Source organism: Natator depressus, chromosome 11 (genome assembly GCF_965152275.1).
Source record: "Natator depressus isolate rNatDep1 chromosome 11, rNatDep2.hap1, whole genome shotgun sequence".
Lineage (NCBI taxonomy): Eukaryota > Metazoa > Chordata > Testudines > Cheloniidae > Natator > Natator depressus.
Window position 1 is genome coordinate 12,349,178 of NC_134244.1, and position 17,772 is coordinate 12,366,949.

At 40.8% G+C, this 17,772-nt stretch overlaps 1 protein-coding gene across 6 annotated transcripts in view; it reads left to right on the top strand.

Annotated features, from left to right (window-relative positions):
• The window catches only part of KALRN (kalirin RhoGEF kinase), a 766,757-nt gene that overhangs the window by 494,757 nt on the left and 254,228 nt on the right, over window positions 1–17,772 (top strand). For all 6 annotated transcript variants that reach the window (XM_074967163.1, XM_074967166.1, XM_074967164.1 and 3 more), the window contains exons 14-15: window positions 10,416–10,611; window positions 16,744–16,910. In XM_074967163.1, coding sequence (XP_074823264.1) covers window positions 10,416–10,611; window positions 16,744–16,910 — 363 coding nt within the window. The remainder of the gene's footprint in view (window positions 1–10,415; window positions 10,612–16,743; window positions 16,911–17,772) is intronic.

Sequence of the window (17,772 nt, forward strand, 5' to 3'; positions counted from 1 at the left end):
AGATTTTTAACAAATCTGAATAAATATTTACCTGTAAATCAGATGGAATGTGATACTAAAGCATGAGATGTTAATTAATTTGTGTCTCATGTATGCTGGAACATAGTGTTGTGTACATAGCCCATATGAGGTATCAACTTGCGAATGTGTCTTTCTTGTGGTGGTTCAGAGACACCTTTGGGAGTGAATAAATCTGTTAATGTGGCGCTTTTTTTGAAGTGTTCTATGATGATATATTCCCAGAGATGTTGCATGTAATTCAATAGGTGTTCTGATGGAATATATTGATAGTTAATGGAAACTTTAGAATGCTACATAACACTTCATAAGAGACAGTTTATTTTAAGTTAGGACAAGAAATAGTGTTACATTATAGTAGATGGAAAAGCTGTGAATGCAGATTCCTAGATGGGAATTGATCTATAGCAATATGCAACAGATACAGTACAGACCCACATTTCTGTATAGTCATATTTTGTAGGGAAAGCTATTCTACAGTTTTTGCTATAAATATAAATAGAACAGTCTTGTTAAAATAGTTCTTTGCATACCATTCACATACAAACACTTGGATATCCTAATACATACTCTTACACACATGGTATGTTTGCGCAAGACCAGTGGTTGTCTTAAAAACTCAAACTTCTAGATACATGCGATAACCATGGTATCTTCATATGCATAGAATAGAAGATATGTGGTACTGCAGAGTGGCAAATGCTGAGTATTTAATGACTCCCACTCTTCATGAGCATGTGTGTACATGCATGTATATAAATGCATGTACTTTTTAGACTGAAATCAAAATAAATGCAAACTATATAGGTGTGTCTGCATGCAGCATACACTGGATGTTCATAGTGGAGCTGTGTGAGCCTTTCATTAAGAACTCCAAATCACGTGAAGCTTTCTGAGTTTCATTGCAGACCCCAAGCCTGGGTTATGTACACAGCAGGAAGATCAGAGATGTTCCATGTGGCAGTATGGCTTCACCGTGCCTCCAACTTCAGCAAGTGACACCATCTAGCTTTGAGGGAAGATTTCAGAATTCATTCCAGTTATAACTCTTTGCCCTTATGCAGTGCTTTTCAATCAAGGATCTCAAAGTGCTTTTCCAAGGTGGATAGGTATCTGTATCCCTGTTTTATAGATGGGGAAACTGGGGCGCAGAGCGGTGACATGACTTGCCCAAGGTCATACAGCTGGTCATGCTCAGAACTGGGTGTAGAGTCCAGTTCCACCATGTCTACTTTATCCCTGTGTGGGTATTTGCTTTGATGCACACAGACACATCTAGTAGACCCTGACTCAGCAAGGTGCTTGAAGTTCAACATGTACTTTGACCTTGCTGAATCAGGGCTGTAGTGACTAATAGGGGCTTGAAAGAAAATCAGTGATGTTACTTTGATTTACTATTGTTTATGTGTGATTTTCTCTTGTTTATTATGAGAACACTAGAACTCACACTACAAGAGTCAGAGAGCATGTTTCTTATTTGCATCGGGGACCTGATAGGCAGAGTCTTTTAGTTAGAGATCTCTTTCTTTAAATGAAATGTATAACTATGACACATAATTCATAACCAATGACAAAACAGAAAAAGTTTGTAGCCAGATCAATACAGGAACTTATAAATAAGTCTAGCTGCCAAGATTAGTCTTCAAGCAAGGAAAACAACTTAAACGACAATAAAATGAAAAGCAATTTGAAATGTATGTTAAATGTCACCTTTATATTATACATCTCAAGCAATTGTTGATTTGATTCAGCTGACAAAAGAATAATCTTTAAACAGATACTAGATTGCAGTCAGTTGTCTCAAAACTATAACAAAGACTCCTGTGTGTCAGTAGTGGAACCATTATCAGAATTAACAGAGCTATTTTATCCTATTTTTAATTTGGGAAGCCAAAAAGATATTCCCATCATCATAATTAAGAAACCTGTAATGCTTTTGATCTTTGTTTATTCTAAGCATAGCAGAGAAGACAACAGAGGCTGGGAGACTAAGAGCAACAAATTATACCTTAAGCAAAATGTGTTTTTATTGATGGTGGTTGGCTTGAGATTTAGCTGGAAATTAGATATTTATATTTTTATTGTTTTCCATGGTGGCCTGGGTTCTCAGGTGTGGGTGTAAACTGAATATAGAAGCAGAGGCTGTGCTGTGTAAATAAAGCATGCTGATACAATGGACACCACTGTGATTCTCAGATCAATAATTCCTTCTTCTGTGCTGGTTTAAGTCCCCTTCTATCTGTCCAGAGAGCAGAGCTACCTCTGTCATCACCTGCAATCACATCCCCGCTGTGCTCTCATGCTGGAAAACACTGTCACCATTCTGACTGATTAAGCATGCCTTATCCTTTAAGATACGGGAGTGAAGCCCTTCCCTATGGTGGAAAGCTGAAGTGGCTAACCATAAGTGAGAAAAGATGCATGGCAGAGGCACTTTTGTGAGCACATCCTGAAGTCTGTGTTGTGCTTTCAAAACCAAGGCATTTGATGGACATGCATAAGATTCCAATGGCTTTCCTAGAAACTGTCCTATAGCTTTTACTCTGGTAGATGCATCTGGCTCCATGCCCCTCCCCTCTTGTCAAGCTCCACGTTGCCTACTCTCCCTTCCACTCTACCAATGTTCCCAGCCTTGTCCACATTTTTCTCAGCTTCTGACATCTTCCTGCCTTATTCCCCATTGTCCCCTATGCATAATACAAGCACCCAGAGCTCATTCACAAGGCCCCTTCCCAGTCCACATTTAAATCCCTCTTAAAGTCCCTCTTCTGCTGTGCTGCTCACAGTGAGTAGTATTGATTTGTATGTTAATTACCTGTTGCCCCTCCATGGCTTAATCTCTGTGTGCTTATCTGCCTAGCCTTAGGTTATGAGCTCTTTGGAGCAGGGACTGTCCCTGCCTTAAGTGTTCGGAAAGTACCTAGCAGGTGGTGGGTACTGCTGTAAATAAATAATAAAAATAAAATAACAATGAGGAAGTCAGAGCCATGGCTTTTTGAATTTCTAATTCCTTTTGTTAATATAATGCAATATTTAATTGATGTAACTAATTCTAGCGCTCTTATATGAGTCATTGCATATCATTTCTATAATTATATATAAGGGTTATATTAAATCTAAAAAGAACATAGGATAAAAATGCAGCAAAGCAGCAAAGATCACAGTTAAAGCTAAAATTCCATTCTTAACTTAATCCATTGTTCTTTGCAGATAACCTACTAAAGTCACCCTCTCTTTAGAGTGCCTTGAAATAAATCTGAAAAATGGGCTAAGTTAAGAATGGCTTTTGTTGCATTTGGGCTTGTGCCTTTTTCACTACTGGAAGATTTTGCCTGAATGTTTTTTTTAAATGTTTTCCCCCCTTGCTTATTTCTTTTAACTTTTAGGGCTATCAGGAATACCTGGCTATGTGCGAGGTCCATCTGGAAGTCTCTGCAGATGTAGATTGTTAGTGCTCACACCTTGATGGAAGTAGTGGTGGTGAAATCTTTAACAGAAATGGCTTTCTCCAAAATGCTCATTAGGCCTTGAAGTTAAATAAGTGATAATAGAAACAGGCAAAAACCAAAGAGTTGAAAACAGTCTTACTGAAAATCCCTTCCAATCTCAGTGGCTCATCTTTCACCCTACTGTTGTGTCTCCTGGCAATTCTCCACTACAAGACTCTTTCCTTGGGAGCTTCATCCACTGCTTGAAGCTGCTTCTCCATGGTGGAACCCAGAAGGGGCATCTGCTGAAGGATCACCAATCCATTCCCAGGGCAAATGCCTTTTCTTACTTAACTGCCCCCATGGACATTATGAAGAGGATACAAATTGCACCCCAACCCTCCTCCTGCCTGGAGAAATAGTCACACCCTGTATTGTATTTGGTCAAACATCTCTATTTTAATTCCAAGCATCTGTCTGCTTACTGAAACCTGTCTGCTTACTGTTTTCCATATCCCTTCTTTGTCTAGCTCGCTTTTAAAGCTAAAAATGTGGAGGATAGTTTCAAAGCTACAAATGGCAGTTAAGTGCCTAGCCACTTTGACTTTCAATGGGAGTCAGGTCCTAACTGCCATCTGTGCTTTTGAAAATCTAACCCCTTCTCTCTGGCTTCCCTAGATGGTGAAATCCACATTACAGGCCACTTTCTTTTGCAGTTCCTCTCGTAAACTTCCCCTGAGAATTGTCTTAAATGTCCACTCTGTAGATTTCTGTTGGAGTTGGAGCTTGTCTATAAACTTTCCCTCCTGCTCTGGTGCTTGGAATACAGATAGATCATCTTCAGAGTTAATTGTACTCCACAAACACTACCTATACTTCCATTTATTTAGGTGCATTGGACCTTATCCATTCTGCAAGGAAATCTGCCATCTGTGTGTATTTTCTCTCCAACTTGTATCACTTTCTTTTTTATTTAGAGAAGAGGTATTCTACCTAAAAGTGAACCCACTGGTGTTTCTGTTGGTGATGGCAAACCAGCTACATTCAGTTAGGAACTCTTGTCTGCACTAGGGACTTCTGCTTCTTACTCAAGTCAAGGCAGATGTTTGGCATATGGATATTAATCCAAAGCCATGTAATGTGATTTGCTGTCTCTTCTTTCCTGCTTCAGTCCTAATATATTGGATGATCTTTAGATAGTGGATATTTGATCTGCTTTTTGACTAAGTATATCGATTCCAAATTGTGACTGGCAACTGGAAACAGGCATAACAGACTACTGAAAGCTTTCAGATACCCCAGTGACAATGTATTCTGATTTATAGCAGCCTCATTAATTACTCTTGGTCGATAGTCCTCCTTTTATTTAAGGGACCTACCCTATTTGGTGCCTGATATCCCACATTATTTATCAAATCAATGTAGATTTCAAGACAGGAAGGGACTATTATGATCATCTAGCCTGATCTCCTTCATAACACAGGCCAAAGAACTTCATCCAGTGGTTTCTGCATCCAGCCCAATAACCTGTGTTTGAACTAGAGCAGGGATTGGCAACCTTTGGCCTGCGGCCCGCCACGGTAAGCCCCCTGATGAGCCCAGCCGGTTGGTTTACCTGCCGTGTCTGCAGGTTCGGCTGATCACAGCTCCCACTGGCCGCAGTTCACTGCTCCAGGCCAGTGAGGGCTGCGGGAAACGGTGGTCAGCACATCCCTTGAGCCGCACCACTTTCCCCAGCCCCCATTGGCCTGGAACGGCAAAGCGCGGCCAGTGGGAGCTGCGATCTGCCGAACCTGCGGACACGGCAGGTAAACAAACCATCCGGGCTCGCCAGGGGGCTTACCCTGGTGGGTCGTGGGCCAAAGGTTGCTGATCCCTGAACTCGAGAATACAAAAGCAATATTTCTTCCCAGTTTTAAGCCAGGGATCTTTCACATGATGTGAACATAGTAACTGTAACATTAAAAGGACATTATTGTCAGAAGGTCAGGCTGAAAGAGACAGAGAACCATTTGACCCTTGTTGAGAGACATTAGTGGAGGTGCTGAGTATTTAATTGAGGGGCTCACATGTATGAAGCATATGTTATATCACTGAACGTTATCCCCAACTAATATTTATAAAATGTGCTTTGTCCTGTATTTTAGCACCAGTCATGAAAAGGCTTATAGCTGTGATGGAAATGAATGACACTGTTCTACAAATAAAGGGTTGTGAGGTGCTGTCCCTCAGAAACATGCTCTGCCCTGGTCACGCTGCCTATTCCCCTTCCACAATCATTTACCACTAAAAACAGGAATAGTCTGAACAGCTGTGTGTGCATAGAGACCATTGCCAGGGTCAGGGCTAGTACATGCCTCTGACCACCCTACGGATCCCATAGGCCTTTCTCTGCAGGGAAGCTTCTCCAAGACTTTGCAGGTGGTCCTATAAAGTAGCTGCCAAATTCTTCCCAGTGATTCTGCCATACACTTTCCTGGTGTGTGTCTGCAAAGCGCCACCCAGAATCCATTCTGTGCGGATTTTACAGTCGCATGCAGTCCATGTTCTTTTCTATTTCTGCCCTTGGAGATTCACAGCAGATGCTCACTGTGGACAGAAGGACAGAATTTGGTTCTTTAGTCTTGTCTTATACTATGAAAGGTCCCTGGGTCACTAAAGTCTGCTATGTGCTGAATTTCGTTTTCCACCTTTACCATTTCGTTGGCTCTATTTTTCCTCCTATCAAATCTTGCAGCTTTGATTTCACTTCTTGGCTCTTCTGGCTTAACATGAATTTGGAAAGGAACAAAAGTCTTCTCTCAGGCAGTAACTCACTTCACTGTTATTTATAACTCACTTGAGTGTCACTTTCCAAGTTTATAACATTAGCAGAGTCTTTCACGTGAATTAGCTGTCTGCTCAGAGATACAGGATTTTTATGGCTCTGTACAGACAGATCTGTATAGTTAACACTCAGATATGAGGATTCTTTATTCAAAATCAGGTTCCAGAGATCTTGGCTCATAAAATATGAATTACATAATAGGCATCATAAGAAAGATTCCAGCCACTCCTACTTGTAGAGCTTTTATTTTTTCACATGCATCATATTGGATGTCCTTACATTTTCACCTGGAAAGCGAGGCTCAAAGCTGTCTTTTAGAGATATGTTCAGTTTTTTATATGTTGGGATTCAGAATCCAAAGCATCAGAGCACAATCATTGCAATGACATCGTCCATATACCCACTATCAACCCATCCAGTGTGGCATCTCTGCGTATTATCAAAAACAGGAGGAATGTATTGTGATATCTTCAGAGCCACCCCACGCTGAAGCCTGTCTCGCTGTCTGAGAGACAGGAACAGGGAGCTTTCTGCAGGTGTAGGATTTATAAAAGTGACAGCTTCATTATCCCTTCCTGCTCCTCCCATCCACATCAGTCTGCTGGCAACATTCTGCTCTTAGGTGCACTAAATAGATGTCATTCTATGATCTGCTCTACTGATCTGCTCTGCACTCCTCTGGTGAGCTGAGTGCTGGAGCTGAGATCCGCTTGCTCTCCATTTCCACTGCCAAAACCCTGGGTCATGCCATGGTTCTGTCTCCCCTGGATTGCTGTAAACACCTCCTCAGCAGCCTCCCTGACTCTCCTCTCTTCAGTCTAGCCAACTACTAAAGCAATCTTCCTCTCCCTCTGCTCTGGCCATGTTAGACCTTCATCACCATCTCCTTCCATGTACTCCGTCTTCATGTCCAGGCTCTGCCCAGCTCCTTCATTGCCTCTATATGACCTTCCCTCACTCCCCACCTTGACTCTACCTTGCCCACTCTTCTGCTGTTTGCCTGTTCAGTGTCACATATTCCATCTTACTTGACAAATTAACCCTGTGAGAGACCTATATAGATTTTTTTCTTGCCATGGAAGAATATTAGAGACAAAATGGGTGAGGTAATATCTTTTATTGGACCAACGTCTGTTAGTGAAAGACAAGCTTTCGAGCTTATGCAGAGTTTGGAAGAAGAGCTTTGTGTAAGCTCGAAAGCTTGTCTCCAATAAAAGCTTGTCTCCAGAGGCACTCTGTACCTCAAAGCAGCACCCTAGAATCCCCATATTCGCCACTGTCATATAATTATATGTTTTGTACAAAGTTTGCCTTGTGAGGTATCATTTTAACAGCCTTGATCTGTTGAACACCAATGACCTGTGAGATTGTATGTGCTATCATTGTACATGAAGTTATGAAGTTTTGTTATGTGTGTGTTACTGAAATGTATTGTGAGGTTGAGAACACCCAGAACCAGCCTTTCTGGTACAACAGTGGAATAGCCAGGTACACTGATGGCCCACTGAAGGGAATCCACTCTCCCAACCACCATCTCAGAGAGAGCACATATACAATGGAGACTAGCATGTCGTAGTAAAAGATCTTTCCAGCAAGCTGTAAGAAACTATAAAGAGGTGAAATGACATCATGACTTGGCCTCACTTCCCCTCCTACCCCCAAATCAACACCTGGAAACACATCTAGAGAACAAAGACTTTGAACTGTGGGAGGGTGGTCCCAGGCTGGAAGGCAGGTCCAGCCTATGTACTGAAGATCTGTGAACTGTTTGTATCATCTCTCAGGGTGAAACATTGCTTGATTCAAATCCTATTTAGTTTATAGAACTCAAATTGTGAATTTAATTGTATTTCTTAGGTAACCAACTTTAATCTCTACACATTACTTTTAATCACTTAAAATCTATCTTTTTTATATTTTACCTAAAACAGTGTATTTTGGTAGGGGTGCTTGGGAAATCTCAGCTCAGTTTACAAAGGCGAGTATGTCTCCTCTCTACATCAAGGCAGTGGCAGACTGGGTAATGAACTTACACTGATCAGGCTTCTGACCAGGCAAAACGGTACAGTTCTGGGTGCAAGGCTGGGGAGCTGGGGATGTCCCTGCCTGTGGATGTCTGTGTAAGTGCAGGACCTGTCAGATGTTTGTGGCTTGGCAACAGCATCACAGAGTGAGAGGGACACCCAGGTTGGTGGGACAGAGGGTTCAGCAGTCCCACAATCCAGGTTGCACCCCGGGAACCCCATCACAAAGAGATATTACCTCTCACACTGTATCCCTCTAATATCCTGAGATCAACATGCCTACATCAACACTGCATTCAACACTGTGCATAGACAGCCACAGGATGGAGAGATACTTTCTCCACAGTAGAACAGAATCTCCACTATCCTAAATATGGAATTTGTAAGAGAAATCAGATGTGACATATTATTGGATTTCTGATTCCTCTCTGTCACTATTATTCATAAGTGCATTTAGGTAGTTTCCCTAAAGCAGGTGCACAAGAATGTATTCGCATCTACAGGAAACTGGGCAGTACTTTGATTAACTCTATTATACATTTTCAAATGACTATGTTTTAGCAGCCTGACAATCAATGCAATGAACTATGACTGGCAATATTCTTAATAACTAATAAAAATTAAACCTCCTTCTGATCCAGTAAAATTATATGCCATTCTACCAACACATGCAAGCAAAACAGGCTTCATATGGAACCTCAAGTACCATAGTCATTAATAGTGGAAATCCATTCTCACTTTAAACTGTAGATATTCATTGTGCTGTCTATAGCTTAAAATGAGGTCAAGTCAGCCTTAGTCCTTCTAGCTGTCAGTAGAGGCTCTCTCTTTAAAACCCTTTCTAATTTTCTACCGCGCTCCTTCTCTGATTTCCACCATGACCATCTCTCTAGGGCTTGGTAATTGTTCGAAAATCTGCCAATAAGCCACCACATTCCAGAGACTCCAATTAACTGAGAAGAGTGAGTGAATCATAGGCCTCGGGAATCAGGAATGGCACCAAAGGGACTGTAAACAGAGATAGTTATTATTTAAAGTTAATTGAGTGGAATGGACAAAGGAATAATCAGAATAAAAATGGAACACCCTCAGGATCTCCTGTGCTCTGCCTTTCACCCTGCGACTTCAGTCCCAGGTTTGTAAAATGGTCACAGATTACCTGGGGTGAACAAATCTGTGTTTCTGCTTTTTTCAAAGAAGAGTCTAAAAAAGGTTTCTGGGCTTGTGTTCTCATTTTGAATTTAAAACTGTGTCTTTTAAATCCCCATCCAAAACAACATGTAAAGGACTTGGAGCCAGAAATCCTTGGTTCTGTGCCCTTGGTTTGCTTTGTGACCGTGGGATAAGACGCCAAAATTTTCAAAAGTGGGTTTCTAAAGTTAATCACCTAAGTATATATTTAGGAAACCACAAATCCCATTGATTTCAGTGAGAACTGAGGCTCAGCATCTCTGAAAATGGGGCATCTTTCACATAGGTACCTAAATACGGATTTAGATGTCTAACTTAACAGCACGATTTGATTATCATTACCTTTGTCCCTGTTCTTCATTTCCTCCTATTGCTTTTTATGCTCACTTGTTTGTATCTAGTTTCAAGTGTGATTCTACAGAGGCTAATGCTATTGGACCCATTTACTGTCTTGGTACTATTGGGCAATAACACAGTAAAAATAATAATAGTAGATTAATCAGGCCAATTGTTATAATGAAGAAACAGAGAACACGGAACAAAGGAAGCAAAGTTAGCCAACCTCTCCTAATTACTGCTCGATATTGGTGTAGAGGTTAGAGCCTGGAACTGTGGTTCTGTACCTAACTCTGCTACTGACTTGGTGTGACGTTGAACAAGCCACTTCTGTGCTATATTTTCCCAGCCTGTAAATGGTGTAACAGTACTCACCCACCTTTTCCAAAGCTTTGAGATCCACAGAAGAAAAGTGCCATGCCAAGGGCCTGTTCCAAAGCCCATGGAAGTCAACAGGAAGACTCCCCTTGATTTCAAGGGGCTTAGGATCAGACCCTAAGTGTGGAGTATTATGATGATCCAAATACTGTTTTGGAGTAATCTTTTGTTGGCTTCCAGTGCACACAATATGTGGCTTTTTTTCCTTTGCAGGTAACAGCAGAGTTAGATGCCTGGAATGAAGATTTGCTGAGACAAATGAATGATTTCAATACCGAGGACCTCACTCTGGCTGAGCAGCGCTTGCAGCGCCACACCGAACGGAAACTGGCCATGAACAACATGACCTTTGAGGTTATCCAGCAAGGGCAAGATTTACACCAGTACATCATGGAAGTACAGGCTTCAGGTGAGCAGGACAATTTGCTTAATGGGCATCCATTTACAAAAATACAAAAGAAAACACACAATCTGTGAACAGAGTCCTAGCCAGGTAACTGTGGATATTCTTCCTTCAAAGAAGTATTGGAATGTACATTGTTTTCAGTATGAACAGGGCATAAGATGTTGGAATTTTACTTGCAGTGTCCACTTGGAAGTTAAGATAAGCACTTGGTTGTAAAAACCTCCCTGGCATGTGCTCCTAAACGGCAGTCTTGAAGCATATTGATAGAGAAGTTGCTTTGTATCTTATATCCTGCTTCTCAGCAAAAGGTTCAGGTTTCCAGTGAGTACTGTAAAATCCTGATTTTTGCATTCTCACCCGGGGAAAATAATCATTCAGATTAATCTCTGCATACTGTCCCAGAGGCTATAATTATTTGTGAGATGCTTAAATCTTCTCACATGCCTTGAAAGGCACACAGAGCAATTCCCCCACCCCCTTTAATTAAGATAAGAAGGACTGCTCAGGATACAAACAAAACTGATTTTCTTGGTCTCCTCCCATTCTCTTGCAAACATTTCACCCCAAGATACATTCTGGCAATAGTCAGCGTAATTCAGCAAGCTCCGGTTAACAGAAGCTCGGTAGCAACTAAGAGAGAATGTTGCAAGATAGGAAACCAGGTGCATTGGGTGAACCATATGTGGAAGCTTGCACAGCGTCTACTCACAGTACGGCTGGCCCTGTGTTTTGCCTATGCAACTTTTTTTTCTTCCTGGAAATATCAGAGGAATATGGCCTGGGAGGTACAGGATGTGATCCAGAGCAGAGCACCGTCAGACAGGATCCTAGTTGATTGGTCTGGGAAAAACTCACTGTGTTTGTTTGGAACTCCCAAGCTGCAGGAGAGTAGAAACAGCTTCTCTGGATTCCAAACAATGGGACAGAGATTAAATGGATGAGATCTTTAAAATATTTTTAAAAGATTACCTCCATCTCCCAATGTGAGGTCCATATATATCTGAGAAAAATCATTTGCTTCTAAAGCCAAAGAACCAAAACCTCTTGAGGATCCAGAATAATAGGGGTTAGTTGAAGGTTCTTTTCATACCTGTTTTGCAGGGAATGCAGAATATTGGGAGGATGGCAAAGTAAGGGACAGTAACTGCTCTTTAGAACCTACTGTTTCTTATTTCAATAAAGGACAGTTATACTCTATAAAAATTGCATTGAATTTTGTTTTCTCTCACTGAATTCTACATCAAGTTTGTTCAGTTTACAAGTCAAAAGCTGATTGTTCTTACTGACAGAGCAGCAAACTCAGTATGGGACTTTGAAAATCAACTGTTGTCACTGCCTCTTATTGAACATGATCACTGGTGCTGCAGTAAGAACTTAACTGAAAGTTTAGATGATGAAGCCACGAAACTTAGTGTTTACAGTTTTGACGATAATTTTTTATTTGGCTAGGAGATCTTTAGGCTAACAAGTCTGTCAGGCAAATGTACTCTTAATGGGACTGGTAACAACTTGCTTCTTACCAAAGCTCTACTCTGACACACATGGATAAACCAGACCTTGATTAACCTGATTTCACTATAAGAATATTTGTTTTCAACAAGGTTTTTGTTTTTATAAGTTCATATGAGCTCTCTAAAAATCATGTTGTAGCCTCAATGATTTTGTAGTTCATCTAAATTGTCTTTGGGTTTCATTAACAATGCAGTCTTCAGGAAAGAGTTATATGTTTAGAGAATACTTCTGGTATATCTGTGTTACCAAAAGGACAAGAGCTGTTAGTAAGCTATAATTGTTAATTCACATGCATCAGTCTTCATTCCATTTTTCCATTTTGATTGTAACTCTGCTGTTGAGGTGAGATGACATGTCTGAAAGAAATTAAAGCTTAACACAAGGGCCAAGATTTTCCAAAAACACGATGATATTTTTGGATGCCCAATTTGAGACTCCTTAAAGGGGTCTGATTTTCACAAGTTTCTGTGCATTTACCCTCTGAAAATGAGGCCCTTTAAGATGTCTCAATTTGGACAAAGATCACTAGTCACTTTTGGAAAATCTTGGCCCAGAGTTCAAATTATGGCATTTAAGGCCAAAACCTTAAACCCCCTCCAGAACATCTAGGTAGTGTGACTTTCTGTATATCGCAGGCCACTAAATAGCACCCAACCACCTTCATACCAAGCCCAATTGTCAGCTGACCAGGACAAGGGTGGTCTACCCTAGTAGTCAGAGCGGGTGTCAGGTATAATGGTTGGTGCAGGTGTGAGTAGTTGGAAGCTAGAGCCCAGGGTCAAGCTGGAGTCACTGTTCAGAAGCCAGAGACAAGAGTCAAACTGGAGGGCAGGGACTGGATACCAGAGTCAGAAGTCAAAGCTACAGTTCAAGCCAAAAGTTAGGAATGGGAGCAAGCGAGGTAACAGGCAAGGAGGGGTTCAAGGCAGGGGCAGGACAGAGGCAAGGCTGGGTGCAATGCAGGAGTATTGAAGAGCAGGCACAATGGTGGGCATGAACCACTAGGTTGAGAGTTGGCCTGCTTGCCCTTTCAACCAGTCAGGTGGCACGGCCAGACAGGCAGCTTGCTGCAGGCCCGCTGTACTGATGAGACTATCTCTGCTGCAGGCCCTGATTCCTGACACCAATAACAAGAACGACCCCAAAGTATTACAGACCTCAAACCAAACTATATCATCCCTGATATAACTTCATTTACCACACATTCGTGTACTTCATCTGATAACTGAATAATGGCCTGTATACACTTATTTGGGGATCCCAGTTCAGTTCCCAGCAGACAGGTGTCAATATTGCAATGTCACAGCTGGCACTAATTAACATCATTGTAGGTGATCAGTCAAGGAGTGAATGAGACATTCTGGAGACTGAACTTCTTTCCTATGCCTTAGAAGTGATTTGTCTAGGTCAGGACTGAAGCAGATTGATAAGGCAATGTTGTGGAAGTCTGCACTGTTGCTACCATCTCAAATCTGTTATGTGCACAAATATAAAAAAGCCTGTAGTATCCAGGGCTGTCAGTCTAGTGCCATTCACCTGCATCACCACAGCATCCACATTCATTATAAAAAGAAAAGGAGTACTTGTGGCACCTTAGAGACTAACAAATTTATTTGAGCATAAGCTTTCGTGAGGTACAGCTCACTTCATCGGATGCATTCAGTGGAAAATACAGTGGGGAGATTTATATACATACAGAACATGAAACAATGGGTGTTACCATACACACTGTAACCAGAGTGATCACTCAAGGTGAGCTGAAGTGCCTTTCCTGAACTAGGATGCGTTCCTGAACTGGGTTCTAAATCAGCACAGGAATAAGTCCCTCTGAGTGTGGGAGTGATTCTTTTTATACAAAGAAATTTCTATTCAATCTGTTCAGTGATTTTATTATCTGACAAATTCAAACTTAAGAGGTTTTGAAATTGAAGTCTCATGATATCTTTCACTATAAGCTACATCCCAATATTACACAAAACACATTTTTGTCAATTATAAGTCAGCAAATGTATTTATTTTTTCCTTGATTTTAGTGTTTAATGGAAGCTATTTTCAAGTTACATAAATGCATTTCTTCTGTAACGTTTAGCACAGATTTTGTCACAAAACGCTGTTAATACATTTAAGGTTATTCAGTGATTTAGTTAAGAGCTGATTATGTTGCTACCACTAATAGAATTTGGGCAGTAGTTGTGCTAGTTAGCATAACTACTTATTTAAAAATTGGAAGTCAAGTCAGAAATTTGACTTCTGGCATCCATGCAAACAGAGTGGCCTTTTCTTAAAATTATCAGTGGACTATGTGGGTGGATTTTTTTCAGATTTCATCTTATTTTGGCAAATTAGGCTTTTTATAATATCCTAATTGGTTAAAACATAGGCAAAATGTGATGCATAATATAGGCCTGATCCAAAGCCTGTTGAAGTCAATGGTAGTCTTTTCATTGACTTCACTGTACTTTGAATCACGCCTTATATGAATGTGTATAATTTAAAAGGTCTGTAGTTATCCAAGTGATAGAAGAAAAGATACGTAGGTAGGTAGATTGTACAATGCACCAAATTATGCTCTCAATTACACCAGCATAAATTCAGAATAAATCTGGTCACTTCCATGCTGTTTCTCTAGATTTATGCCAGTATAACTGAGAGCTGTGGTGTATTTATGTTGTTGTACTTGTGGCTACTCTTTTTAATAAACCTGTTTAAGAGCATGCTCCACTCAATACCAGTCTGTTGAAATCCCCTTCAGTAATGAGATGATTGAAGAAAACAGAAACTACGTTCAGTTTATTGAAAAAACAGTTGTGCTTACATATCACAAACCTCCGGGTGAGGACGTTTATGTGTGAAATTATTCCAAAAACACAACGTAAAAATGTTTTCTATTTTACGAATCCACCTTTTGAGAAGAACGAGCTCTCTCGTTGCATATGCTGGCAATGTGGCATAAATCTGTGTGACATGTGGCAAGCAAGAAAGGGCAAATCATTCATCACTGGGAGAGCAGTCTGCCCTTGAATAACATCCTAGGCAGTTTACTGGTTGCTGATGATGAGTTAGCACAGTCAAAACTACATCAGTCGAGTGTGCATGATGGAAAACTGTGAGTTTAATATCAAATAGGCAGGGTGAAGTCAAGCATACAAAACACCGGCGATGTCCTAAGGACACAGTACCATATGCAGACTAATTATAACAAATATGCATGGTGCCTGGCAGTTAGAAGGAACTTCACTCCCAAGAATGGGAGCATAAATTAAATTTCCAGACCCTAAATGTGAAGCCTGGGGCCATTCCACCTTATTTGGTAATGAAGAAGCTGTTTTGTTTTGGCTGGGAAAGAGAATCAGCCAATCAGTTTTACTCCGATGTGGCTTTCATGATAAAACCAGAGACTGGAAGAGACAAGGTAGGGCTGACACAGGGTTGCTTTGGTTTCTAATCCTGCCCTCGGAGGATATCACTGTGACAGAGGGTGACAGTCATGGAACTCTGGGACATAAAAACGGTGCTTCACATGAAATGCCTCTAAACATAATTTCCCTGCTCCCTGTACAACAGCTGTCCGCTGCAGGGAGTGGGGGGGCCGTTTTTTTAGTCTTGTTTTATTTTATATAATCAAACGGCTTTAGAGAACAGCGCAGTGGTTTCTCACACTTACTTGAATCTGATTATTATAATTATTAGGATCCTGCTTCTGTTGAAGCCAATAACAAAATTCTAAATAACTTCAATGGGAGAAGGATCAGGTCCTGACTGATTTATGATTACATGGATTACAGTAGTGCGGAATGTCAAATAAAGACTCTGGCCAAAGTCTTTCAGTTACACTGGTGAGGTTGCATGTCAAAGAGGACAATATACTGCTCTGCATTGTTTTTCTTGGGACTGTTACACAGTGAGCCAGATCCTTTGGTCCAGTGGAGCATATTCAGTGCCGGACTTTGAAGGATTGGGGAAGGGGGCACTAAGCCACCTTTTCAGGCTTCCAGTTCTAGAGTTGGTTTGGGAATGATTTGACACATGGCATAATTGAGAACAGCCTAAAGGATAGTAAATTACAAGAGTGTTAATGGTCCCCTTAGGACCCAGACGGACTTTAGGCACACTCCACATTGTGGGACCCCAGCCCATCCACCATCCTAAATTGAGGACAGGAATTGATCTTTCTTTCTTTCTTTCTTTCTTTCTTTCTTTCTTTCTTTCTTTCTTTCCATAACCAAAGAAAGAATGTGTTTATACAATATTGATTAATGAACTAACATAAGGCTGAGGGAGTATTTTAGTCTTTGATTTGTTAAAATTCATAAAGTATTTTTTAAAATTCCCAGTTCTACATCACCAAAATTGTAGTCAAATCATCTCCGTATGGACAATTTCAGATGAGCAAAACAAGGAGCAATTAACATAGAAATGTCATTTTATTGGTACACACAGTGATAGGACAATACAGTCATAGCATTCAACGAACATGTGCATCAGGGTAAACCATATGTTGTTTGTGAGAGGGTTTACCAAGAATCAAGAGAGGTTCAAATCAATGTGACGGGTGTTAGAATTGTACTGCAAAAGGAATTGCAAATAAATGAAATTCTCTCTCTCTATGTCATTTTGTTGTAGGCATTGAACTAATCTGCGAAAAGGACATTGATCTTGCGACACAAGTGCAAGAGCTGCTGGAGTTCCTTCATGAGAAACAGCATGAACTAGAGCTTAATGCCGATCAGACTCACAAACGGCTAGAGCAGTGCCTACAGCTCCGGCACCTACAGGCTGAGGTCAAGCAGGTCAGGCTTTCTTCCACAGCCATTAAACCATTTTGTGATAGCTTAAACGTGTCTTGAAAGCAATTACAGTATGCGCAGGCTGTTAAAACCATTTCTGCCAAATTGCCTCCCTTTAGGCGTATGGAGTGTTAATCCTTTTCTTTAGCAGTACTTGATCTATTCACGGGTTCCAAAATGAACCTTTACAAGTAACTGAGGAGTCTGTTCCATGTTCTGTGCATGTGCAAGACCCCATGAATATTTATGGGAGTTATGTTCACCATCCTTGCAAAACTGACCCCATAGCTTCTAAATTGGAGTGTGCTTCAGAACAGAATGTCCTCTGAGAATATGAGGATGTTGGGTACAAACTGAAAGCATTGGTCTCATTATTGGATATCTGAATGCCCAGGTCTAAAGCTGACTCCACTCTAGTTTGACCTCCTTACTTAATTTTCTGCATTATTACTGATCTGTGGGGAGCTCGACCAAGGTTATCATCTTTGGTTAAGATGTAGAACCCTGACTATTTGTAGTCTTTAACCTAGGATCTCACAATTTTAGGGTGTTAGTCTGCTAGTCCCAATTACATTAAAGCTCAGTTAGTTGTGCTTTGCCTACCTAAATTTCCCAGTAGCTTCATTTGGACGTGTAATATTTCTTCACTTGCTGTCCTATGCAGTTGCATGGTGCCGCAGAGCTGCAATTTTTCACTCCAGAGGTGGCTGCATTACAGTGAAATGACTATATGTCCTAATTTAATGGGACAATCTGGGTTTTTCATAGGATGCCCCGGGTATGTCTTTCTGATCACTTGAAATATTCCAGTTTTCCATTTCATCGATGAAAATGTTTGCTGTTTTTTTTTTTTTTTAAATAATTA